The sequence below is a fragment of the Diospyros lotus genome, chromosome 7 (assembly GCF_014633365.1).
Source record: "Diospyros lotus cultivar Yz01 chromosome 7, ASM1463336v1, whole genome shotgun sequence".
NCBI lineage: Eukaryota > Viridiplantae > Streptophyta > Magnoliopsida > Ericales > Ebenaceae > Diospyros > Diospyros lotus.
The window spans coordinates 10498626-10525005 of NC_068344.1; the positions used below are offsets into that span (position 1 = coordinate 10498626).

The 26380-nt window shown below is 37.4% G+C and overlaps 1 protein-coding gene across 1 annotated transcript in view; it reads left to right on the top strand.

Annotated features, from left to right (window-relative positions):
• The first annotated feature begins 393 nt into the window (after positions 1-393).
• The window catches only part of LOC127806104 (2-oxoglutarate and iron-dependent oxygenase domain-containing protein CP2-like), a 53056-nt gene continuing 27069 nt past the window's right edge, over positions 394-26380 (top strand). The window contains exons 1-2 of the mRNA XM_052343127.1: positions 394-889; positions 17402-17449. Coding sequence (XP_052199087.1) covers positions 593-889; positions 17402-17449 — 345 coding nt within the window. The 5' untranslated portion in view covers positions 394-592. The remainder of the gene's footprint in view (positions 890-17401; positions 17450-26380) is intronic.

Below are 26380 nucleotides of genomic sequence, written 5' to 3' on the forward strand. Positions count from 1 at the left end.
CAAGCATAATTGATCTTGTTTTCTACCAAGTTTTGTTGACTTTTTGTTGAGACTCATTTGAAATAAACAAATTTTAATTATTGTATCCAACTAACAAAAGTGCTAGTGGTGGAGCCACATGTTGGCCAGCTAGGGCCTTGGCCCCAGCTGATTTTTTTATTTTTTTATATATATTAGTATGAATAATTATAATTTTTATAATTTGACCAGAGCTAAAATTAGCTCTTGGGCTGGACTAAAATTTTTCTTTAGTTCCGACATTGAAAAGTGCCATTACACCGTGATTAAAATTTTATTACCCCAATTAACAATTTTGAATATTAAGATATAAAATTATTATTGATAGATGTGACAAATGTTAACATCTGGTGTATCCATGTATTTTCTCTTAATTTTACACGCAGTTTGTTGGAGCTGACAACAAACCCTAAGCTGGAGCAACCACGGCTTCAGTTTAAGAAAACCCTAATTCCGATCCAAATCTCTCTCTCTCTCTCTCTCTCTCTCCAAAAACGATGACACCAATGGCTTTGCAGTCTACAGTTTCTCTCTAAACATACACAATTGTATACAGATTGCTCTCTCCAGAGTTATGTCTCTCGACGGAGCAATTGACAGGGGCACAGGCGCCGGCAACGGCACCGCAAACGGCGTCCTGTCTCCAGTGCTTCCTTCGTACTCGACGCATCGTCTGAGGCTGAATCCTAACACAGATCACAAGCCGGCCAACTATGAAGACCTGCAGGCGCAATTGGAGTTCAGCCCTTTGCTCTTTAGCTCTCTGGAGCGGTACCTCCCACCCAGCTTGCTTGAGAGACCCCGCGAAACCAAGGTCAACTACATGCGCGAAATTCTCCTCCGCTATTCGCCCGAAGGCGAACGCACCCGAGTGAGTGGATATGCTTTTACCTTTTATGTGTGTGTGTGTGTGGTTATAAATATTTTCGTAGAGAGAAATGTGTAATTCGATTTGGTCATTTCTGGCCTTTTGATTTTCGGTGTGTTGGTTTGCTGGGAAACTAAACAAAGGGGACGAATTTTGTGTTGGTTTGCTGGGAAACTAAACAAAGGGGACGAATTTTGAACATATTTTTAGTTCCTTAATCCAGTCGTTTAAATGGATGTAACAGAATGGGAACAGTAAGGCTAAGAAATCTATGTTAAAAACCTGCGGCCCCCTTTTATATCTTTTTTGACCGGTGATCAGATGGAGGGCTGGCCTATTCGTTTTGCCAATTTTTTCCTTTGAGCTTGATTAGTGGACGAGAATAGTAGGAAAGGAAGTATGAAATACAATATTGGCAGTGCTAGTCAGAGTGACATGTTCTCGGAAGTGAGTTTTTTTTTTTTTTTTTTTGGTAATTGCATTTTATTTGGATGGACTGTTGATGATGTTTCCTCATGGATTATTTATACTTGAATTATAGAAATGACCTCCTGTCTCTTCCTTTGAAATGCATGATGTGATGGGTATTATGTGTGGTGAGAAATGTGGTTGTTGTTACTAGTATCAAGGTTTCCTTCTAATGACAATTTGTGAGTTTTGATGCATTGAAAATTAAGATGCTGGCAATCAGCGACATGTATTTACTATGAATTAAAATTAATATAAATCTAGTTTTTGCATTATTTTTTAAATGAGATGAGATGAGGAATTTTTGATGCATGTGTGAAAAGCTAATATATATAGAGCTAAAATAATTACTTTGTAGGAATCTAAATAGATGATAAGTGTAACGACCCATTAAAGGGCCTAGAGTTTTTATTAAAGTTTATTTATATGTGTTTGGAATTTTTGGTTTAAGTAGAATTTTAGATTATGAGAAAATTTTGAAAAAGCATAAGAAGGGCAATTTTGAGAATTAGGAAAAAGAGGAATATGCATGTGATATGATAAAGGTATATTTGGAAAGATAAATAATGGGCCAAATACGTGAGAGATTAGGATTGTTGAAAAACAAATTAATTACGATTGAGATTAGGATTGAAAACCAATATAAGATGAGATTAGGATTTATGTTGAAAAGCGAAATTCATATGGGATTATGATTTATGTTAGAAACCAAACCAATATGGGATTTATGTTGGAAAGCCAAAATAAGATGGAAATAGGATTTATGTTGAAAAGTCAAAGTAAGATGGGATTAGGATTTATGTTGAAATGTCAGAGTAAGATGGGATTATGATATATGTTGCAAATCAAAGTGAGACGGGATTATGATTTATGAAAAGCCAAGGTAAGATGAGATTATGATTTGTGTTGAGAAGTCAAAGTAGGATGGGATTATGATTTGTATTGAAAAGGTATTTATATATATATATATATATATGTTAGATGTTGTATGATGGTAAAATGAGGATTACTACACGTATACATATTGGATAAGAATTAAGGTGTTAAGTAGAAGATTGGATTGGGAGAGGTGAATTACAATTGGAGTTGGAGAATGGACAACTATATATATATTTTACACGTAAAATAATGAGCAAGTAAGACTTTCAATTGGAGTAGGAGTCTGAATTGGACGAGGACTTAGGTGCATATAATTTTAAATTGTGAGGATAGTATTAAATGGGATTTAGATTATGTGGAATTTTGGATTTTAGGAAATAATAAATGGGAAGATAATTAGGAAAAAAATAAGAGGATTTGAAGATAAACCCGTGACAGAGGATACTAAGAGTTTGAAGTTTGAAATTGATTAAGGATTAGGAGTTTGAAATTGTAAAAGGATTAGGACTTATGGGTTTCTCCTCTATATATATACCCCTAGAGCTTATATTTTTCTTCACGCCACAAAAAGAAGAAGAGAGTCCAAGAAGTTGTAACACTGTGAGAATTTCAGTAGGAGAAGTTGCGTTGCAAATTTCGAATCCAGTCAAGAATTATAAGGCAAGTTCCTTCCTCCTTTTATTTCTTTTAGAGACAAGTTCTCCTTCCTCCTTTTATTTCTTTTGGAGGTAAGTTCTTTAATATTCATTGCAAATTCTTTAATGTTCGTTGCAAGTTCTTAGTTCTTTTAGTGCAAGTTCTTTCTTCTTCCCCTATGCAAGTTCCTACTACTTTTTTTTCTTTTAGAGGTAAGTTATCTTCCTGTAATCATTTTCTTTACAGGATTCACGTATGTAAGTTCATTCCTTTCGTTGATTTTTGCAAGTTCCTACTATCTCTTTGTCTTTTAGAGGCAAGTTCTCCTTCTGTAATCCTTTTCTTTACAGGATTCATGTATGTAAGTTCCTTCATTTCGTTGATTTATGCAAGTTCCTACTAGCTCTTTTTCTTTTAAAGGCAAGTTCTCTTCCTGTAATTCTTCTTTACAGGTTTCATGTTTAGCTTCGTTCTCAGATTTTTATCGCAGTCAATAGATATATATATATGTGTGTGTGTGTCTAGTGAGTTCTTGTTTTAATGGGTAAGTCTTGTATTTTTCCATACAATGATTTCTTCCAATACGATCTTTGAATCATTCTTGAGATTGTTTCATATCGATTGGGATTTGTTTTCCCAAGTTTCTTTCAGAATGGTGTAGCTATGGTAGGTTTGTATAAGAACAAGAATACTGATATCGTATATTTTATTTCATAAGATGGTTCAGGTATCCGGATGAAATCCCCCACATCCGGATGGTTTTGTTTGATGTTTGTGTCTGATATCCGAATGCATCTGCCAATATTCAAATATGCATATATGTGTGATATCTGAATGTCATATACAATGTCCGAATGTTTTCCCTTATATCCGAATACAAGATAATGATATTCGAATATGTCTCATAATATGAAGTATCTCACATCCAAATGCGTGAGCCATGCATCTGAATGCTAGCATATGATATTCGAATACCCTTGTAGCTAAAAGCCTCATATCCGAATACTTTATATAATATTCGAATGTGATCCTAAGTATATCCAAATGCAAGTTATTATACGAATGTAAGTCGTTATTTGAATGCAAGGATAAATATTGAAATCCCACATCAAAATATGATAAATCTCTCATGCTTATTCCATTAATCAAGAGTCCTAATAGTTATACAATCCAATAGTTTGATGAAGGTTATATCTTGTGCCTAGCATTGTTATGTGGTATGCATGATATTATGTGCATGCATCTTGGTATGAGCATAGAACACGATTTTATGTGGAGCACTTCATATTGTGTGCGAGCATGTCTATGTGCATTGCATTGTATGAGGTGGCTTAGTCTGCGGGGCGCAAGGCCAGATTCAGTTTCAGTTTTGCTCGCCTGGTGTCGGCTAGGGGGCTAGGGGCACAAGGCCCACAATACAATTACAGTTCAGTTTCGGTTTTAGATTATGTGCATTGATACACAGTTCAGTTTCAGTTTCAGATTGTGTGCATTGATACTTATCATATATGTGCAACTATACAGTTGATGATTAATCCCTCAGTGCAAGATCAGTTAACACTTCATGAATATCGATATTCCTTGATTCAACTACAGTTTTATTTCATGATTATTACTTGCTGAGCTTTGTGGCTCACCTGGTATTCTTCACCATTCTAGGTCCTAGTGGGGGAGTTCCTGACGTCGGGCTTAGCAGTGTTAGGCAGTAGATTGTGTATGGGGAGCCGTTCAAAAACAAAAGATTTCTGGGAGTTGTTGTGTCTTGAGATTTTTAGAGTATTTTATATTTTCAATTGAGGGATACCCTTAATCAATAGTATCAGTTAGATGTATGTCCCTTGAGGACCAATGATTTTTGTTTAGTTATGTCAGTTTGGAGTTTGTTACAGTACGATTGAGATGTTCTCAGATAGGATGTGTTTAGATTAGTCAATTTTATTGATGATTCAAGTTTTCAGAATTATTGTTAGTTTTTATTTTATCTTTTTCCAGTAACACCTCCTCATCGGTAGTTCTAGGAGAGGGGGTGCTACAATAAGTGCATGATCTATTGAAAATAATAGTAAATTAGAGATGACTTGGATGTGTACAAAATTGATTAGAAATGTTCCAGTTAGGAGAAGCAACAATATTCATATTCTTGGTAAGGAATATCTTGAGGTCAAAATAAACAAAAATTTAATGAAAAATATTACGATTTAATTGAAATTAGAGTCCTTGGTGGAACGATTAGAGAAAGAGGATCCATGTAGCCAATCACAATTAGTTGAAGAAAATATTTGGTTGAATTGAGTTCATAGAGGCTTTTCTATTATTCATTAGGTTGGAGAGACTTGCTCACTTTTTATGGAATTGGAGTTATTATTTATAGGAAGGAGAAACTCATCATATATATGGTGAACTGTTTGCATTTCTTGTCTATTATTTTTCTTGCCTCAATTATACAAGATGTTTTCGTTTGATTTGTTAGATTCTTTGAACATGCATATACTTAAATCTCCAGTGGTTCTTTTTCTCAATTTATACATAGATGAAACATCTAAAAGTTGCATGATCCCCAACCAAGTTGTGGTTAAGTTTTGTCGTGTACCTAGGGTTTAACCTAGGATTGGATTGGAAATTGGAAGAATGAAGGGGGGAAAATTTAGAAGAAGAATAGGGAGAATTAGAAGAACAAAAAGTGAGGGAGAGAAAGATAGAGAGAGAGAGAGAGAATTTGGAGGAGAGAAATCAAAACTTCATTTATCAATCAAAAACATAATTTCTCATCCTCAGCTGTGGCACATATATAGCCTAACAACCTCCCACATGCACCCATGTGCAATACAACAAATAGCCTAACTGCCTATAGCTAAGGACAAGGCCTTGTAACAGAAAATACAAACGGAAATTACAATTATTATATAATGCATAAAACTCCTATTATATTTACTAATCTATCCTTGAGGATCCTTAGGGTTATGACAATTTCCCTTTCCTTGAGAGAGTTCTTGTTCCCAAGAATTTGCAGCAATTGGGCCACTGCTCTTATCCAATGCCAGCTTTCTCCATCTGTGTTATTCCTAGCTTTCTCCATCTGTGTTATTCCTCTTTCTTTCTTTCTCCTTCTAGGCCTTTTCTTCTTTGTTCTTAGGTTTCCAAGATCAATTCCAAACATAATTTGGCCCAGAACTTCAATAGAAGCAACCTGATTGAGTTCAAACCCACTACAACCGCCTCCTACAATAGTTGTCCAATCAAGATTGGTCTCCACTTTAAGAACATAATCAACCATTAGTTCATCTCCTAATGCATTAGACAATAACTTGGATTTGCCAATGGGAGTAAAAACCAGCACAACAACGGAAGTTTTGTTCCTTTCGGCAAAACCTTTGGCTTCTTCCACTATATCCCTTAGCTTTCCTCCAACTAGTGCTGTCTTCACCTTCTCGTTGCCTATTTTAACCCAAGTCAAGGACGGCTTAGCCTGCTTCGGAACCAAAATCCCATCGAAAGAATGCCTTTTCTCAACCTCCAGCTTCTTTCTTAATGCCGGTCCAAGTTCATCAGCCTTATGATTAGTTTCTGTAGAGCCAATATAAGATTGTTCAAGTCCTAATTGTTCAATCAGACCTTCTTCAACTGCATGTGGACCTTTACAATCTTGACCCCGCCTAGGATAGATGTTACAGGCATTTCCATTCTCAACTTATTTAATGGATCCATGTTTTCTTCCAAATTTGATTGTTCCTTAGATTTCGATAAGTCCAAAATCTGAGGAAAGGCTCCAACACCATCATTCGCACTGATGGATGGTCCTTCAGTTGAATTTGCCTAATCCCATGCTGTTCCATTAGCATCTCTATCTCTCTGTTTCTTCTTCAGTGCTTCCAACGTTAGTTCATGGAGCCTGGCACTATCAACAATATGCTTGAGAGTCCTAGGTTGAAGCACCGTCACCATTGGCCTCAACTCTTCGTTCAAGCCAATTGTCAAGCTTGAAACGAAATAGGTCTCTGTCAAATAGGAGTTATGATTGAGCATCAAGGCCATCAGCTCTTCAAACCTCAATTGGTACTCCATCACTGACTCTAATTGCTTGATTTTGTTGAACTCTTCCACCACATTAGACAAGCCTCAATCTCCAAACCTCTCCTTAGGCTGCCCCATTTTAAGGGACTTCTCTTGGTTAGAACTTCTGCGAATCATCTAAAAGATTTATTCTCAGTTTATAGAAGAAGGCTGCATTTATTCCCCATTGTCGACATCTCACGAATAGGACATCCCATTTAAAATGCAGCACTTTTCTGCAGCAATTGAGACTCCCATTGTCTCATGCATGCATTGCTCCCCATGGCCGGTTTCTCATGAACATGACACTTCGAAGACCAAGGGGTAGGGGTTCTATACATACCGCTCTTCTTCGAACAAGTTAACCAAAATTCAAAGCCAAAATTAACCTTTGTTTCCCTTGACTCGCAGCCTAGAATTCGATTGGAATCACCTCCTGTGGAACTCTCTTCACTAATTCGCTGCTATTAGTCGTTGGACTTCTAATCATTGAAATTGATTGCCTCGGCCTTCAACTTGGATCTGTTGGAATTGCTGAAGTTCACTGGGATCTGCTTCACACTTCCACTTCGCAAGATTACCATATTTAACAACTGAGAGTCACAGAATTTGGCTTCGGAACTTGTTGTATGAGTCGTCGGAAGCACTGTCGAAGCCAATTGGCCCAGTCGCCTTCAAATTTCCAAGCCTCTGTTTTAGCCGACACTCCCCTCCTCTTGCATCGGAATTATTTTCGAGATTTAACCAAAAATCACTTGGTTGCTTCTCTGTCTTGAACGCTAAACTTCACCGGAATAATCAAAATTGCACACTGGAATCGCCTGGGCTGCTCGCCTCCCTTGATCAACTGTAAGGATGTTAAGATGTGCAGCCAAGAATTAACCTCCCACCTTCTTGAATCGCAACTGTAGCAACTGAAGTCCCTCATTTCTGTTGCGGCTAAGGAATTTTGCACAATTTGAATTGAAAGCCCAGATTACTCTTGTGACTCGATCGGTCTCTACTTCCCTTAAATCGAATTGAAACAACAATCGAGGGAATTCGCGCTTGCCTCACCTAGAATTGCTTATCACCGTTTGGGTCAGACTTGCTTGCTCACCTCACCCAATCATCGTTTGTCTAAGTTGGAATCGCATCCGCATTGATTTGCTAGAACCGCCTATGATCAATAACTCGCTGTTGTTCAACCGTCGCGCAAGAACTTGCTTCCCGTCGTCAACTTCCTAATTTGCGTCAATCGCCGAAGGCCACCTAAGTTCCCGCAGAAAAATGATTGGCTCATCTTCCGTCACCAATCACGAACCGATAGTTGTTTTGCTCTCTCGGTTATGACCTGTCATTTGATTCCTCGAATCTGATTGGAATTGTTGCTTGCACTTGCCTATCAAGAGCTGAGAACAACCGGTTTAGACCATTGCCAAAATTCTATCATTCGAACCATATTGCTACGAGTTTGTCGGAATCACAGTTGAGAATCGTTGGCTCTGATACCAATTGTCGTGTACCTAAGGTTTAACCGAGGATTGGATTGGAAATTGGAAGAATGAAGGGAGAAATTTAGAAGAAGAATAGGGAGAATCAGAAGATCAGTAAGTGAGGGAGAGAAAGATTGAGAGAGAGAGAATTTGGAGGGGGGAAATCAGAACTTCATTTATCAATAAAAAAACATAATTTCTTATCCTCAATTGTGGCCTATATATAGCCTAACATCCTCTCACATGCATACATGTGCAATACAACAAATAGCCTAACTGCCTATATCTAAGGACAAGGTCCTATAACAGAAAATACAAAAGGAAATTACAATTATTGTATAATGCATGAAAACTCCTATTATATTTACTAATCTATCATTGGGAATCCTTGGGGTAATGACAAGTATCTTCCTCATTTGACCTCCCACCGTTCTGAGTATACTGACGAATTACTAGGAATTAGAAATAAGAAAACTGTTATGGACTTTTTGGAGGTTTCGTTGACTGTCCTGGCTCTTTATATGTAAAAAAATCTATACTAGGGACAAAAAATATTTGGTGGTTCTTTTTCCTAAACTGACCATTGTAATTAGATGAAACTCCCAAAAATTTGCATGATATTGGTCATGTGTTTGACTATTTGCCTCATATAGACCTTACTATCGTCCCACATACAATGAATAACTAGGACATAGGACTAAGTAGCTATGGACTTTATTATTAAGGTCTCATTGATAAATGTGCATGGAAGAATCCATATTGTGGATGTAGAAAATTGGATCAGAAAGATGTAGGAGAAACAAGAACAATTCTACTATTCTTGATTGATAGAAACTGGTATTTCCTTCCCTATTAATAGGGAAGAAGAATACAACATAGGAAATATACATAAAAGGAAAGATATGCTGTACGCTATACAAAGAAAGTAAAAAGATATAAAACTAGAATAGGAAATATCTAAAACAAAGCTTCTTTCTAAATTCTAGAGATAGGATCTGTTCTGATTTAGGAAAGCTACATTGAAAAATATCACCAACCAATTCCCATAATTCAGATCATCCAATTTCCATAATTCCAAGAATAATCAACACTCTCTCTCAAGTTGGTGAATAAATATCTATCATTCCCAGCTTGCGTACAAGCTTTTCAAGCCTCTTGATAGGAGGATCCTTTGCTAGTAAATCAGCTCGCTGGTTTTCTGAAGTAACGAAGGGCATACAAATTTCTCTAGCCTCTAGTTTTTCTTTGATAAAATGGTGATCAATCTCAACATGCTTGGTACAGTCATTTTTTTTTTTTAAATAAGTGAGGACTAATATGATATTAGTCAAACCAAAAGAGTAATACAACAATCCTTAGAAAAACATTGGCCCCACCCACCAACGAACCAGAAAAAATAGAAACCCATAAAAAACCAACTGCCCCCCCTCCCTGGCCCCACTAGCCATTAGGGAAGCCTAATCAACCCAATTCGACTTCATAACCAACCAACTTAAAAGAGAGTGAGGAACTTATTGGCCAAGAGCCAAAACAGACATGATGACCTGGTCTGCTGAGTAAGGGAAAGATGGCTCCACCACTTTAACCCAAGCCATTGACTTGGCTAGCACCAAGTTAAAGATGCCAACTGCACTAGATCCCCGATCCTTAAAGACTAACCTGTTCCGTTCTAACCACACCGTCCATAGTGCTGCATACAAAAGAGACTTCTAAATCTTCCTCTGCACTTTACCCTGACCAAAAAAATCCCACCGATTAAATAGATCCCCCACCGAGCTTGGACAGACCCACACATCCCCACCACCTAAAAATCTGCCGCCACAAACACAAGATTGTCTCAAAGTAAACGAAGAGGTGGTCCACAGACTTCGAATTAGAGCCGCTAAACACACAAAGCAAATCATTCCCCTACAGAATTCCTTTCCTACCCAGATTATCCTTGGTGTTAATTTTCACTCAAATGACCAGCCACACAAACAACTCCACCTTTGGAGGAGCCAAACTGCCCCAAACATGAGCAACCACAGAATTGCTTGAGGGAACATTGGAATGATACAGAGAAGATTAAATTAGAACGATACAATTGCTGATAGCATGGAACGATAAAATTGGAACGACACAGGGAAGATTAGCATGGCCCCTACTAGGTGCGGTCATGTTGTACTAGATTATGTGCAATGCTAATTGTTAGAGATTTGTCTGTCTAGAGTATTGAGGCAGTGACAATAGTGTTTTTGTATAGGTTATTATGCGATTTTAGAGGGTAGACATAGGCGGTAGACTCTCTTGTAAAAAGCTATCAAGCTGGGGGTAAAATCGGTAATATCCATTTTTAAATAGCCTAGGAATTGCTGCCCTAAATATTCTATAAATAAGGAGGAGGGCTAGGCATTAGGGAGATAATTTTTCAGTTGTTTCTCAAGAAAGCTTTGAGAGAGGAAAGGCTGTGTTATAGAATAGTTTTTGTAGTCTTGAGAGAAGGCTTATAATCGAGGGGGTGCAACTGATGCACGATCATTCTTTATGAATCAAAGAAGGCTGCTCTTGGAATTCAATTGGCATGAACCAGGATAATCTCGGTGTTTTTGTGGATGTGTGGTTTGCGTTTCTTGTTTGTTTTAATTCTGTTTCTATTTATATTTTCTGTTGATTTTATTAAATCTGTTCCTAAGATCAAATCCGTGCATGTGTGAGAGTAGGTGTGGTAGAATTCCTGTCTAAGAAAATAGTTCCAGTGACTCTAGGTATTACACTAATTGCTGATTGATTGTCACAAAATAGTTTCATTGGACCATGACTTGGGATTTGTGGATCATCTAGCACAAATTTCAACCACAATAATTCACATAAACCAAGAGCCATTGCCCAAAACTCAACTTCAACACTAGACCAACCAGGCTACTACGTTTTGTTTTTTACTCCTCCAAGACACCAAGTTTTCTCCTAAGAATACACAGTAACCTGTAGTAGATCTTCTATCTACAAGAAAGCCTCCATAATCAGCATCTGTGTATCCTATAACTTCCAATTCCTTTCCTGATTTGAACAAAAAAGACCTTTTCCCGGTGTTGTTTTAAGATAACACAAAATTCTTTTCACTGCTTGCAGGTGTTCTTCAGTAGGATTATGCATAGATTGACTCACCAAGCTGTTAACCAATGCAATGTCAGGCCTGGTGTGAGATAGGTAGATTAATTGACCCATTAGCCTCTAATATCTCCCCCTATCTACCATTGGACTGTCAGTTTGTCCCAACTTTAAATTAGGCTCCAAGGGAGTATTTGCTGCCCTGCCACTTATCAATCTTGTTTCTTCTAATAAGTCCATGGTAGATTTCCTTTGGGAAAGAAATATACAATTCTTAGAGTAGGCAACCTCTATTCCCAATAAGTACTTGAGTTTGCCAAGGTCTTTAATGTCAAACACATGGGCCAAATTCTCCTTTAGTAGTGATTGTTCATCAACATCATTTCCAGTCATTAGCATCATTTCCAGTGACAATAATGTCATTTACATACACAAATAAAACTGTTAGAGTGTCTTTCTTTGAATGCTTAATAAATAGGGTGTGATCTCCCTTGCTTTGCCAATACCCCATTTCCTTCATAGCCTTTGAAAACCTATCAAACCAAGCCTTTGGGGATTGCTTGAACCCATAAAGGGCCTTTTTTAATCTGCAAACATGACCTGATACCCCATTAGTGAAACTGGGTGGTGGCTCCATAAAGACTTCATCTTCTAAATTACCATGTAGGAAGGCATTTTTGACATCTAATTGCATCAACTCTCAACCATAACAGCTATCCAGAGATAGGAGTCTTTTTTTTTTTTTTTGTTGTAAATTAGATAGGAGAATTATCACTGTAGTTAGTTTTGCCACGGGTGCAAATGTCTCTAAGTAATCTATGCCATAAGTTTGCGTATACCCCTTTGCTACCAACCGGGGTTTATACCTTTCCAATGTGCCATCAATATTGTATTTCACATTAAACACCCATCTGCACCCTATAGGTTGAATTCCCTTTGGTTTAGGCCCCATTTTCCATGTTTGCTTTTTCTCCAAGGCTCTTATTTCTTCATGCATAGCCTGCACCCAATTTTGATTTTGTAATGCCTCTTCTATGGACTTAGGAATAGCTATGGAATCAAGAGAAGACAAGAAACTTTTGTGTTTAGGTGAAAGCCGGTGATAAGAAATGAAATGTGCTATAGGGTGCTATGTGCAGCTCCTAGCACCTTTTCTAACAGCAATGGGTAAATCTAGATCACTGTGCATAGGATTAGAATAATCAGAAGGCTGAGTTAGTTCCAAACCTGACCTTAGGGCAGATGATGGTCCTTGCATGGCACATGAATTAGGTTGATCCCTCCTCTTGTACACATAAGGTGAACCCTTGAACTTGACAGGAGATGTCCTTGGCTGGAGGTGTTCCCATTTCTCTTGATTCCGTGGACTTGGGGTTAAGAGAAGTAGGTAAGGCAGAGGAGGTAGGATCTGGTAAGAAGGTGAAGAATGTGGCAGAAATTCTAGCTACAATCTCCCGCTGGAGACCAATAGTAGGAGGTTTAAAAAAGGATCGAGTTTCCACAAAAGTTAGATATTTAGACACAAGGATCTTTCGAGTGGAAGGATGATAGCTCTTGCACCCATTTTGGGTAGAGAGTAGCTAAGAAAGACACATCTAAGGGGTCAAGGATCAAATTTATCCTTGTGATGTTTAGAAGTATGAACAAAAGCCACACATCTAAATACCTTGAGAGGAAGAGAAGTATGAAGACCAAGTTCTGAAAAGTGAGAAGAGAGGCACTGAAAAGGGGTAAGCTGACTTAGCACTCTTGAAGGGACCTGATTGATCAAATGGGCTGCAGTTAGCATTGCTTCACCCCAAAAGGACTTAGGGACAAAATGTTGATGCAAGAGAGTTCTAGTTACATTTAGGAGATGCCTCATCTTTCTCTCATCTACTCCATTCTACTAGGGAGTATCAACACAAGAGGATTTATGGATAATCTCCATTTGTTGAAAAAATTGATTGAGTTAATGATTAAAGTAATTTCTTGCATTATCAATTTTGAACCTTTTAATGGAAACCCCAAATTGGGTGAGGATCATCCTATGAAACAAAGGTAGGATGTCACTGATGGTTGTCTTATCTTTTAGTAAGTATACCCAAGTCATTTTAGTGTAGTCATCGATAAATGAGACAAACCATTTAGCCCCTAAACAATTGGGAACTTTAAAAGACCCCCACACATCAAAATGCACTAAGGAGAAAGGAAACAAAGAGAGTTTATTGCTAATAGCATAAGGCACCGTTTAGATAATTCACACACATCATAGTGGAAATTATTGACATCTAAACCTTGAAATAGAGTTGGAAACATGGCCTTTAACAAAGAAAAAGGTGGATGCCCTAATCTAAAATGTTGGAGCCAAACATCAGATTGAGTAGAAATTGGCAGAGAAGAGCAGGCTAGGATAGGCTGATCTCCTGCAGGTGGCTCACTGATCCTTTGTATTTAGTACAACCCACTTAGTGCCTTAGCTACACCAATCATTCTCCCTGTGGCCAGATCTTGAAACACACAATCGTGAGGTGAAAAGATCACACGACAATTAAGATTTTGGGTAAGTTTATGAACTGAAAGTAGATTGGTGGAGAGGCTAGGCACATGTGCACATGTTGGACAGGTAGAGAGGGGTTCAAACACACATTTCCTTGCCCAACTATAGGAACAATATGGTTGTTAGCTACTGTAATTTTTCTGGAGCTGGTTATTGCTTCATAATTCTCAAACACTTTTAGGTTAGGAGTCATGTGATCAGTAGTTCTAGAATCTAAGATCCATAGTTCATTCCTAACTGTATATGAGGCAATAGGGAGTTCAGAATTAAAGCACATACCTGTTTGAGCCAAGGAACATGTTTCTCCTTGAAGAGTCTTTTTAAGAAAGACTTCAGCTTCCCGATTTCCTTTGAATTTAATTGTCACAGATTAGAGGAGACAATAGAGTCAACTTTCTCAACTGGCTCCTCTGGTTCTTTAGTTGAGAGGTATGCCTTTGCTTGATTTTTAGGCTTTAAGTTCTTAAATCCTCCCATTTTGTTTAGCACTGCCTCTTTTCCATGCAATTTAAAGCATGTTTCCCTCATATGCCTTGGCTTCTAGTAGTAAGAACACCATAAACTCTCCTTATTTTGCTTAGAGGAAGATTGATCTCTGCCTTGCAGAGACTTCATCCATGAACCCTGCACCTTGTTAGGCACCATAGCTGACCCCTCCATGTTATGATCATTAAACATGACTGTCCTCTTGTGCTCCTCACTCCTTACTATAAAATATACCTCATTTAATGATGACATTTTTTCCCTGCTAAGGATTTGTGCTCTCACCTGAGACCTGCTAAGAACTCTACTATTTTATCTCTCTCCAGCATAGAGGTAAAAATAATAGCATCCTCACTACACACCATTTTTATGTTTTGATAATGGTCTAATTCAAGCCAAAAGCCATTCATCCGATTGTAATAATCTGTTACAGACAAAGACCTTTGTTTTGTGCTACTGATCTTTGTTTTCATCTCATATATAACTGATGCATCTGGCACCTTAGAGTAGGTCTTCTTAACTATTTCCCAAATATCTCTAGTCGTAGATAAAAATCTATAGTTCTTGCTTACCTCGAGAAGCATTGAACTCTAAAGCCATGACATCAACATTGAGTCTTCTACATCCCAAGTAGCAAACGCAGGATTTGAAGCCTTAGGTACTGGTCCAGTGAGGTGAGCAATTTTCCCTCGGCTCTTCAGAAAAGTTCTCACCAGCTGAGACCACTGAAGGTAGTTCCCACCATCTAGGTGATAGGAATGGTGCATTCCTAGTAGCTCGCCAATCAGAGCCCCACCAGTAGATTGCTCAATTTGCATTGCTTCTCTCATTGAGATGGGAGAAGCTGTTTCTGAGATCTCTAACACTATAGGGAATTACAGTAGGATAATGAAGGGGAAAACAAAGGAGTAATTGTGGCGATAAAGGCTCACAACTGATGATCAGAGAGAATAGGTTCTAATACCATGTTGAAAATTGGATCAGAAAGATGTAGGAGAAACAAGAACAATTCTATTATTCTTGATTGATAGACACCAGTATTACATTCCCCCCTATTAATAGGGAAGAAGAATACGACATAGGAAAGATCCATAAAAGGAAAGATATGCTGTACACTATACAAAGAAAGTAAAAAGATATAAAACAAGAATAGGAAATATCTAAAACAAAGCTTCTTTCTAAATTCTAGAGATAGGATCTGTTTGATTTAGGAAAGCTACAATAAAAAATATCACCAACCAATTCCCATAATTCCGATCATCCAATTCCCATAATTCTGAGAATAGTCAACAGTGGATGACTATCTTTCGGCTGGCTTTGGTTGCCAGTTAGTTGGTGATAATCATGTCAAATGGCACCCTGGTAAAATGAAAAAGACAACACTCATGTTGGAGTTTAGTACTAAATGTTTTTTTGACTTCCTTATTCTTTTATCTTTTAGATAATTACAGTATATTAAGGAAGAAGAGTAGCCTTTATGATCACAAACACTATATGAAGGAAATCTCCAAACTTTCTACTGCTAAACAGACAAAAGTCTATAGATCTATGTGTACACAAATCATTCAGAAATAAAACAAAGGAAGAGTAAAATGACATTGTTCTCTAATCCATGAGAGAGAGAGAAAAGGGGGGGGGGGGATTGGGTTTAGGGGGAGGGAGGAGGGTGGGAGGGAGGCTCCTCTAAGACAACCAATGAGCTCAATATACTCCCAAAAAGTTGTTTGGTTGTGCCATAAGCACCACATTACGCACCAAGGAACAGTTTGGTAAAATTCTACTCAATCTGTGATCCAGGCAGCCTTTCCCCTAAGACAAAAGTGAAGTCATCAAAGAAGCTGATATCACCTATTGGATACAGAGGATTGAGAAAAATTAAGCACCATATATACCTAGCCACCTTGCAGTGGAGAAGAAAATGATGAACAGATTACTTCTAATGACTAAGGGAGTTTCTCTAGATTATCTTTCAGGATATATATTTTCTACTAAATTGATTTAGCTAACGATTGTCATTTTATCAATTTGATTTCTCGCTAGGAATTTCATTTATATTGGTAGGTTCTGTGATGCCTTTTCTATAAGCACATGTATTGGTCAGGGTTGAATCTCTTGATGGTATTAGCCATGTGGAATGCCTTAATTTATTGTTCTTATTTTTCTTGATTATCCATATTTGATTTCTCAATCTCTTAACTCAAGAAAGAAAAAGTACAGTCTATTTCAGAATTTCTTTTGAAATTTGAAATCTTAATTTGTTCATCATTGTTTCATAATTGGTTCTTACTTGCTGGGCTTCTTTTCTATCTTGCAATTTCCACTTTAGAGTGATTGTAACCTCAGATTTGAATCAGTCGTCAATTTTGAATTTTGAAACTTGCTATATCATGGTACTGGGGGAACACAAATTAAGAACTGGAATAGTGATATGTGTTCTGACTGTTACTTTGAATGAAGGAAAAGGGAACTATTGTCTTCTTGTTTATTCATGTATGTACCATATGGTGGCCATATGTGTGTTTAATGTTTTCTCATCTTTAGTCATATCATTGCATTCATTGAAGAAACCAAGACAGCATTTATTGTTGGGTTATCGATGGTTTATTTGTATAGTTTTGTTCTTTACCTTTTTGAACTGTTAATCAAGAAGGAAATTATCCTTTTCTGCTTACTCTATTTACCCCTCTTTTTTTATTTTTTCTTGCTCTTTCATCCTTTACGTGCCAAACCCACCCAAAAATTAGTCACATTTATTCATCTTCATAGTGAGGCCCTGCCTGTATCCTTTTCTTTCTTGATGGATACACGAACTCTTTGCTAACATGCTTCTATTTTTTTAATTAATCTCCAATCAGCAGTTATCTAATTTTTGACTTTTTTTTTTCTGTATTTTAACAGGTTCAGAGGCATAGAGAATACAGACAAAAGATTATATCTAACTATCAGGTATACTTAATGGTGTATTTGGATTTAGTAGTTATTCATTCTTCCACAATGAAGACTTCACAGATTTTTCACCTAAAAATCTTTGTCATACATAAGAAAAAAAAAGTTTCACTATTAATTTCATTTTCTAATTTTCCTAATTTCAGGAAAAGTGGGTGTGATAAACTCTAAAGAAGGCACTGAAACTAAAAACAAGTACTGGCTTGTAGTCTGGGTTGTCAATCTCTTACATGGCACTTTGTCTTGGTTCTAGATTTAAAAGCCAAAGTATTTGTGGTGGAGCGATAAGGGATTTGAAGAGAGATTAGTTTGTTAGAAGAGGCATTACATGCCTAAAGGCTATAGCCTTAACCCTGGATACTGTGCTTGCCTTGATTGCAAGCACCCTTTTAACTGTTTTTAGGTACATGTGCCTCTTTGCTAGTATTTTGTTGCTGTTGTTGATACGTTGAGAATTAATTTGTGAAGGAGTTCTAGGGATGAGTACATCTACCTTTTGATTAGTTGAGATAAGGTTTTTATGTGACTGATTGACTGATACTTTTGGTTTTACAAAGAAGGGGCAGCGTTTTTGAAGGCTCTAAGAGCACTCAAGTGCCAAAGGCCTTCTAGACCTTAAGTGCAAGCTCACAGTCAATTGAAACAAAGCACAAATGCTAGAAAAAATAAATATAATATACAATAATTGCAACCAAATTACTAGATAACAGTTTTTTCAAAAATGCTAAGTGCATTTAAGTACAGAAGGCCTACGGAGCTTAAACGTAAAGCAAAGTGCACGTTTAAGCGAAGTGAAGTGGACATAAATGAAATAAAGAGTATAAACTTCTATAAGCATAAAATATATAAACTATTAAAACAATAATCATTAAAAAAAACTAAATAAGAATGAGGATGCAAATTTAACACACGATGAGATACTGTTTTTCATTTATATTTTATATTAGTTTACAAGTTCATACAATCATCAAAAAAGCATAAAGAAAAAAACGTCCCTAATTTACACCTATCTCCAATAAATCGACCCCTAATTTGCATCCCCAAACAATCAATCCCAAATTTATAATCAATCAAGAATCAATTATCAATCCCTAATTTACGACAATCAAGAATATATTAACAATCCTTAATTTACATCTAATTACATGTTTCCATTAATATTTTTTTGTTCGGTAAATACAGTCGAGTCTTTTTTTTTTGTATAAATGTATATATGATTTTATCATATCTCAAACAACTTTTTTTGGAAAGGTTTCCATTCATGCAGCCACATTATTACAATAATTTAAACTAATCCAACCATTATATTGTTTGATAAAAAAAAAAGAAGTATATTTCTGAAGAGTGCTTTTTTGTGCTTCAAAGCTTGGGTAAAAGTGTGCATAGCTAAAGTTGCTGACAAAAGCCCGAAGCATGTTGCACTTTGTGCTTAAAGCACCCTTTTGAAACACTGCTAGATAATATTGTCAAGACAAAAATTCATGCTAAAAGAGAACAAAAGTGGCTCTTTTAATTCATTTTCAATGATTTTGTCCAGATTAAGAAAGTCATCTTCATTGAAAATGGCTAAATTGACTCCTTTAACCAAACTGGCTGTGAACTAAAAGTTTAAGTGGGTGTTCCAAGTGTTGCATTGCCTCTTTTACTTCTAATATTAAATCTACACTCTTCAACTCTAGCTATATTAGCAACAGCACCCATGTCAAAAAATCATTACCAAATACTAAATCATTCTCTTCTACAACACTCCAAGATATTTATATAATAGATGGATGTGCTTTGTTTGGTGTACAACACTAAGCTAGGGCTGTAGAACAAAACCCCTTCGATAAATTGTTGTGCACATTTTCTTTGGAGACAAGATGACCATGGGAAGAGGAATGGTTATGTAGAGGTTGTGGTTTTACACGGGAGTAAGGCTTTCTTAAGGGTGCGTATTATCATGGCAATATGGATTTGGGATAAGTTCTTTAGCTTTGTGTGAGTAAAAATTGGTAATGGTGTTACTTATCAACTGGGGTGGTTTCTAATGACCTCTTGTGAGATCTTTATGGACCTTTTTAATTGATGATAAGGATGGTGGTTAGTGATTGTATTTCTTCAACCTTGACAACATAAATTTGCAAGCATAATCTCCATGAATGCTTAGTAATCGATGAACTTACTAGACATATTTATAGAGAGGTGCCTCAGTGTCCCCAATCAATATTTAAAATTATAAACATTATTTTTATCAAATAGTATTAGCTACATAAACACTTTTGTCAATAGCGTCTTTGGCAGCTTTACTGTTACAACAATAAAAATAGATCAAGCCTCTATCTCACCATATGGGGTGGGGGCTACTACATGAATTTTAGATCTCCGTTCATTTTTGTTCATTACCTATTTTTTTTTAGTATGTCAAACCTAATTGTCTATCACCAAGTTTGTTTGGTCTTCCTCCACCTCTTTTGCTAACTACTTGTCTATGGCATCAACTCTTCTCACAGGGGGTTTCTATTGATCTTCTTTTCACATAACCAAATAATCTTAATCATATCACGTTATTAAGAATAATCTCATTTTTAGTTTTATTTTTTCTTATATGGCCACACATCCATCTTAGCATTTGCATCTCAATTACACTTATTTTACAAATGTTGGTACTTTACTACCCAACATTCTTTCCCATAAAACAAAGCTGGTCTTATAATTATCTTATAAAATTTTCCTTTAAGCTTTAGTGGGATCTTACTATCACATAAAATGCAGATGCACTTTTCCAATTTAACCAAGCCGCCTTAATTCAATGAATTACATCCTCACTAATCGCCGCATCTTTTTGGATGATTAATCCAAGATATCTAAATTGGTCTTTTCTTGGTATGATTTGATCTTCCAATTTTAGCATAACATCATCCACCCTTATATTCTACTAAACTTAAATTCTATATATTCAATTTTCACCCCACTTAATTTAAATCATTTAAATTCTAAAGTGTTCCCTTCATAACTCAAGTTTAGTATTCATGTCTTCTTTTGTCTCATCTACCAACACTATGTCATTTGCAAATAGCATGAACATGTTCAGTGAGTCCATCTACTAGGGAAAATAGGTAAGGACTTGATGCTGATCCTTGATGTAATCTTATTGTATTTGGGAAAACATCAATATCTCCACATGTTTTTGACACTTGTTTTTGCTTCTTGATACATGTCTTTAATAACTTGTATGTACATAATTTAAACTGCTTTTTTTCTTTAAAACTCTCCATAAGACTTCTCTAGGCACTTCGTTATAAGCTCTCTCTAGATTTATAAACACCATATATAAATCTTTTTGGTTATCTCTATATCTTTTTTTTAGGCACCTCAGCAAATATATGGCTTCTATTGTTGACCTAACAAGCACAAAACAAAATTAGTTTTCAGATACCTTAGTTTCTCTTCCTAATCTCTACTCAATCACTCTCTCCCAAAGTTTCATTGTGTGGCTCGTTAACTTGATTCCTCTATAATTTCCACAATTTTTAACATCTCCTTTGTTCTGGCATACTTTTTGTGGTAAAGATCACATTAAATAATTTCGTTAACCAAATATGCCCTCTTATCCCATGCATTTCCATGTTTTTAATGGTTTATTATTTGGTCCAATTGCTTTAATATTCATCATCTCTTTTAGTGCTTGCTTTATTTCATTTGGATATACATCCATAGAATATGTAATTTCTATCTTCTTCAAAGTTATGCCCCAACATAGCACTTGTTTATCTTTTTTCATTGAATAACTTCGAGAAATACTCTATCCATCTCTCCTTGATTGCCCCCTCATTTACTATTACTTTTTGGTTTTCATCTTTTATGCATTTCACTTGGCTTAAATCTCTAGCTTTAGCTAGTTTATATATATATATATCTTTCTCCAGCTTTTGTATCAAGTTATTGATTTAAATTTTCATAAGCTTTTGACTTTGCTTCTCTAATGGCCTGTCTTGCTTCTTTTTTTTGGCCAAACTGTATCTCTTTAGATTTTCCTTGTTACAACAGTTATGTAAAATCTTGTAGCAAGCTCTCTTACTTTTGATTTTCTCATGTACCTCTTCATTTGACCACCAATACTTTTTTTGATTTGGACTTTTCCCTTTGACTCCTCCAAGAACCATTTTTTCCTTACTTCACTTAGTAGTAGCCATTTCACTCCATATTGTTAGCTTGTCCTTCTACGGTCCAATCTCTACTACCACACCTTTTTCTCGAAAATGAATTGTTTTTCACCTTTAGAATTCCAACATCTAAATCTTGGACTTAGTTTTTTTTTTTTCTTCCATTTCTTGATATGGACATCTAGGACCACAAGTCTATTTGAGTAGTCAAGCATTCTCCCAGTATAACCTTACAATTCTTAAACCACAATGGCTCCTCTTGTCTCATAAGGAAGTGTCATGACCCTAGGGGTAAAATAAGTCATTAGGCTGCTAATGCATAAGCTGATTGTACCTTTTAGTTATTGTTGTAACCATTTGTACTTTTTCAGTTAGACATGACAACTCAAAGGAAGAGCCTATAAAAAGGCTAAGTGTAGAGGATGGGAATTATGTTGGAGTGATAACAAATTCTTTCCCTCTAAATTTCTCTTTCCCTCTCCTTTCTGTGAAAGGAAGTCCCTCTCCTTTCTGTGAAAGAAAGTGTTACTTGAAGCTGTGTCTCTACTGCTTTGTAATTATATTGTACTGCTATATGTTGGTAGTCTTAACTGGTTTTATTTCCTACAATAGTGTTCTGTTTTGCGTGCTTTATGTTTGTGCGCCTTGTATCTGCTGAGTCGCTGAGTATATAATCAGCGGCTCTTCTATTCTTTCTTATTCTTGATCATTCTAAATTCCAGATTTCAGTTCTCGAATTCCTGTCTTTGTTTTCCCTAGTTACTACCTCTGTGTATACTTTTACACTTTCTCTCTCTAAATTCTCCCTCCTCCTTTCAATTCTTTCTCCCTTTCTATTATCTTTCTTGGATCTTCCAGAATTTGTCCCAAGTCTGAGCCCCGAGACTTGACATTTGGTATTAGAGCTAGTGGTCCTTGGCCATTGGACTGAGATTGGGCGAGCAAGAAGGCACCAATTAGAAGCAGATCTGAGTGATCATGACTCCACAGCAATCTGGATCAGATCTGGAGGGTTGTTGTTCAGTGCAGTGATTCCTAGCAATCGGATTGGATTTGTGAATTGTTGATTTGCGTGGTTGGTGGTGGTGATCGTTTAGTTGCAGATCGGAGGTGTAATTCAGTTGTAGATCGGGAGTGGCAATTCAGTTTGAGGAATGGTAGAAGGAACAAGATTGAAGCAATTGGAGGTCAGGCTTGAGACAATGGATCTTGGGTTGCACCAAATTCAAGAGGAGGTGAGTCTTGGCAGAGTAGAAAGTGCCGCTGCCAAAGAGGCGGTGCGAGCACTGGATCAAGGAATGAAAGAAGAACTCTCCAAACTTCACATGGAGATTGCTATTGTCAATAAAAGGATCAACAGTGTCCTAGACATGATTTCTAGGTGGCCTCAAGTGAGTTTGCTGGCAGATTTTCCCTCTTGATCCATGGCAGGAGCAAGAATTCTGTCGCATGCTCCTGATTCACCAGCAATGGATGATTGGGTTGAATTTTAGCTGGAAGTCCAAGTAAGCGGCACTTACACTACGCATCACCACACCCCTGTGCCTAGGTTAGAGATATGACTCATTGAAGGAGACAAACGTAGGTGGTGGATTAGACGGCGTGAGAGATTCTTCCACCACTATCAAGTGGCTGAGAATTTGAAGGTAAACCTGGTGGCAACATATCTCAATGATATAGCTGATGCCTGGTTTCAAGGATGGAGCCAGATTAGGAATGTATGTAGGAGGCAGGAATTTGCTGAAGATTTTTGTGAGCGATTTGGGGAACGATCAATGGCAGATGTTATTGAAGAGTTTTACAAGCTAAAACAAGAGGGATTGGTCATGGAGTATCAAGTCAAGTTTGAGGAGTTGAAGTCACTCATGCTTAATTCCCATCCAACCCTGAGTCAGTCTTATTTTGTATCGAGTTTCATTAGTGGACTGAATGAGGAGCTACAACCTACGATGAAGATGATGCACCTTGTCACTGTACAACAGGTTGTGGAGAAGGCCAGGCTGCAAGAACTGGCATTGGAAGCCATATTTAGGAAGCATGAGCTTCAGCCTAAAATGTATCCTATGAGCAGCCTGTCAATTGGAGGTAATTCTAAAGCTGCTAGCCAAGTAGTTCAGAGAGGGACCTTCATTCCTTAGGCCGTACCAAATCCAGTCCCCGTTAAGCCTCTATCAATTGAGTAGAAAAGGCAGCTTGGGCTGTGCTTTAGATGTGGTGAGAAGTACAGCCCCAGCCACCAATGTAAGAGGCAATTGCTGAATGTGGAAGGGACAGATGAGGAAACAGAAGAAGTGGGAGGGGTTGTAGAGGAGGCTGAAGTTGTTCAGCAGGAAATGCAAGGGGATGAAGGAGGAGAAATCTCCTTTCATGCATTAAAGTGTCACGACCCCAAGGGTAGATTAGGTGTAGTATATTACACATATTAGTTAGTGGTTGTACCTTACTGCTTGATAGTTTGTACCTTTACCAAGAAATCCTATAAATATGGCTGTAACCTAGAGAATTAGCCATGTTGTTGAATGAATTGAATTCTAATTTTCCCTCTCAATTGTTCTATTCTCTCTCTCGATCTCCTTTGTCCTCCTCTATTCTTGCTGTGTCCCTCCATTTCTGTCTAATTCTTCCCCATACTCTTCTCAATTTCCCATCCAAACCCTAGGTTGTCACAAAAGGGGAGGCCCTACAGGGAAGATTATCAAGGTGAAAGGAATGGCAGGTAAAAATGATACTCATTGTGCTAATTGATAGTGGCAACACCCATAGCTTCCTGAATGAGACCACTGCCAAGGACTTGAGTGCAGACTGACAACCACCACTTCCCTCTCAGTGACTGTAGCCAATGGGAACAAGATGTACTGCCACTATAAGTGTGTTGATTTCAAATGGCTGATGCAGGGACAAGAGTTTATGACAGATTTAAGGATTTTGGAACTGGGAGGTGCTAGGAGTAGATTGGATGAGGTTAGTCAGTTCTCTGGTTTTGACTTCAACAAATTGGAAGTCACAGTGGAAATTGATGACAGGAAATTGACACTGGTTGGGAGTCTTGAAATTGGAGAGTGCAAGATGATAACTGGCAGGAAGTTGCAGAAATTGTTAACCAAAAAAGGGGGGCAGGTATCACAGCTGTACTCTATACATGCTGCGAAAGTGGATGAGGAAGAAGATACCGAGGAACACAACATGACTACAAATTTTGCTGTCCTCCAACTCCTTGCTGAGGTACAATTTTCTGATTCTTTGCAGTCACTGTTGATGGAATTTAAGGATCCATTTGCTGAGCCAAATTCCCATCTCCTATTAGACCCTTTGACCATTTCATCCATCTTAAGCCAAACTCGGAACCTGTAAATATCAGATCCTACTGATTCCCCCTTATACAAAAGGCTGAAATAGAGAAGCTAGTCAAGAATATGCTAGCAAATTCCATAATATAGCCTAGCCAAAGCCTATTTGCCGCACCCGTTCTTTTTGTTAAAAAAAAAGATGTTATATGGCGGTTTTGTGTTGATTACCTCCATCTCAATGCCATTACCATTAAAAACAAATTCCCTATACGTATTATTGAAGACCTGCTACATGAGCTAACTGGTGCCATCATTTTTTCCAAATTGGACCTGAGGGCAAGGTATCACCAAATTAAAATGAAACCTACCAATATCCCAAAAACAGCACTTAAAACCCATCAAGGCCTCTATGAATTCACTGTCATGCCCTTTGGGCTCACTAATGCTCCTGCCACGTTTCAAGACTTGATGGACCACATTTTCATCCCATACTTGACGAAGTTCATTCATGTTTTCTTTGATAGCATCCTCATATATAGCCCCAATTTTGATCAACACTTATCCCACCTAAAGACAACCTTTGAGATCCTTAAGTCCAATCAACTGTATGTTAAGCTATCAAAATGTACCTTTGCTAAGGGGGAGGTGGAATTCTTGGGTCATGTGATCTTGGGAGAAGGAATCAGCACTGACCCTAAAAAGATGACAGTCATGGTTGAATGGCCTAGGCCCACAACAATCAAGGAAATAAAGGGTTTTTTTGGGCTGACAGGGTATTATCGGAGATTTATACAACATTATGGTATGATTAGCAAACCATTGATAGAGTTACTTAAAAAGGACAACTTCCATTGGAATCCCAAGGCTAAAGTAGCCTTTCTAACACTAAAGAGGGCTATGACTTGGGCCCCGGTTTTGTCACTGCCTGACTTATCTAAATCTTTTGCGGTAGAAACGGATGCATGTGACAATGGAGTGGGGGCTGTGTTAATGAAAGAAGGAAAGCCACTGGCTTACATTAACCAGGCTCTTGCCCCAAAACACTTGGGATTAGGTGTGTATGACAAGGAGTTGATTGCTGTGTTGGTGGTAGTTGATAAGTGGAGACATTACCTCAAAAGGAACCAGTTCATTATCAAGACCGATCATGAAAGCCTTAGTTTTTTGTTGTAGCAAAGGCTACAAACACAATTACAAAGGAAGGGGGTTTCAAAACTATTGGGCTTGGATTGTTTCATACAGTACCAGAAAGGGAAGGAAAAAGTGGTGGTTGATGCTCTCTCAAGAAGGGAAGAAAAGGGGACTTCCCAGGCCATTACTGTTGTTGTGTTGGATTGGGTGAAAGATATATTTGAAAGTTATGAGAAGACTGAGTGGTTGAGGGATCTTTTAACTCAACTAACTATCCAACCAGTTGGAAATCCTGGTTATACACTCACAAATGGGTTAATCAAGTTCAAGGGGAGACTGGTAGTGGGAGATGATAAGTAGTTGAAGGA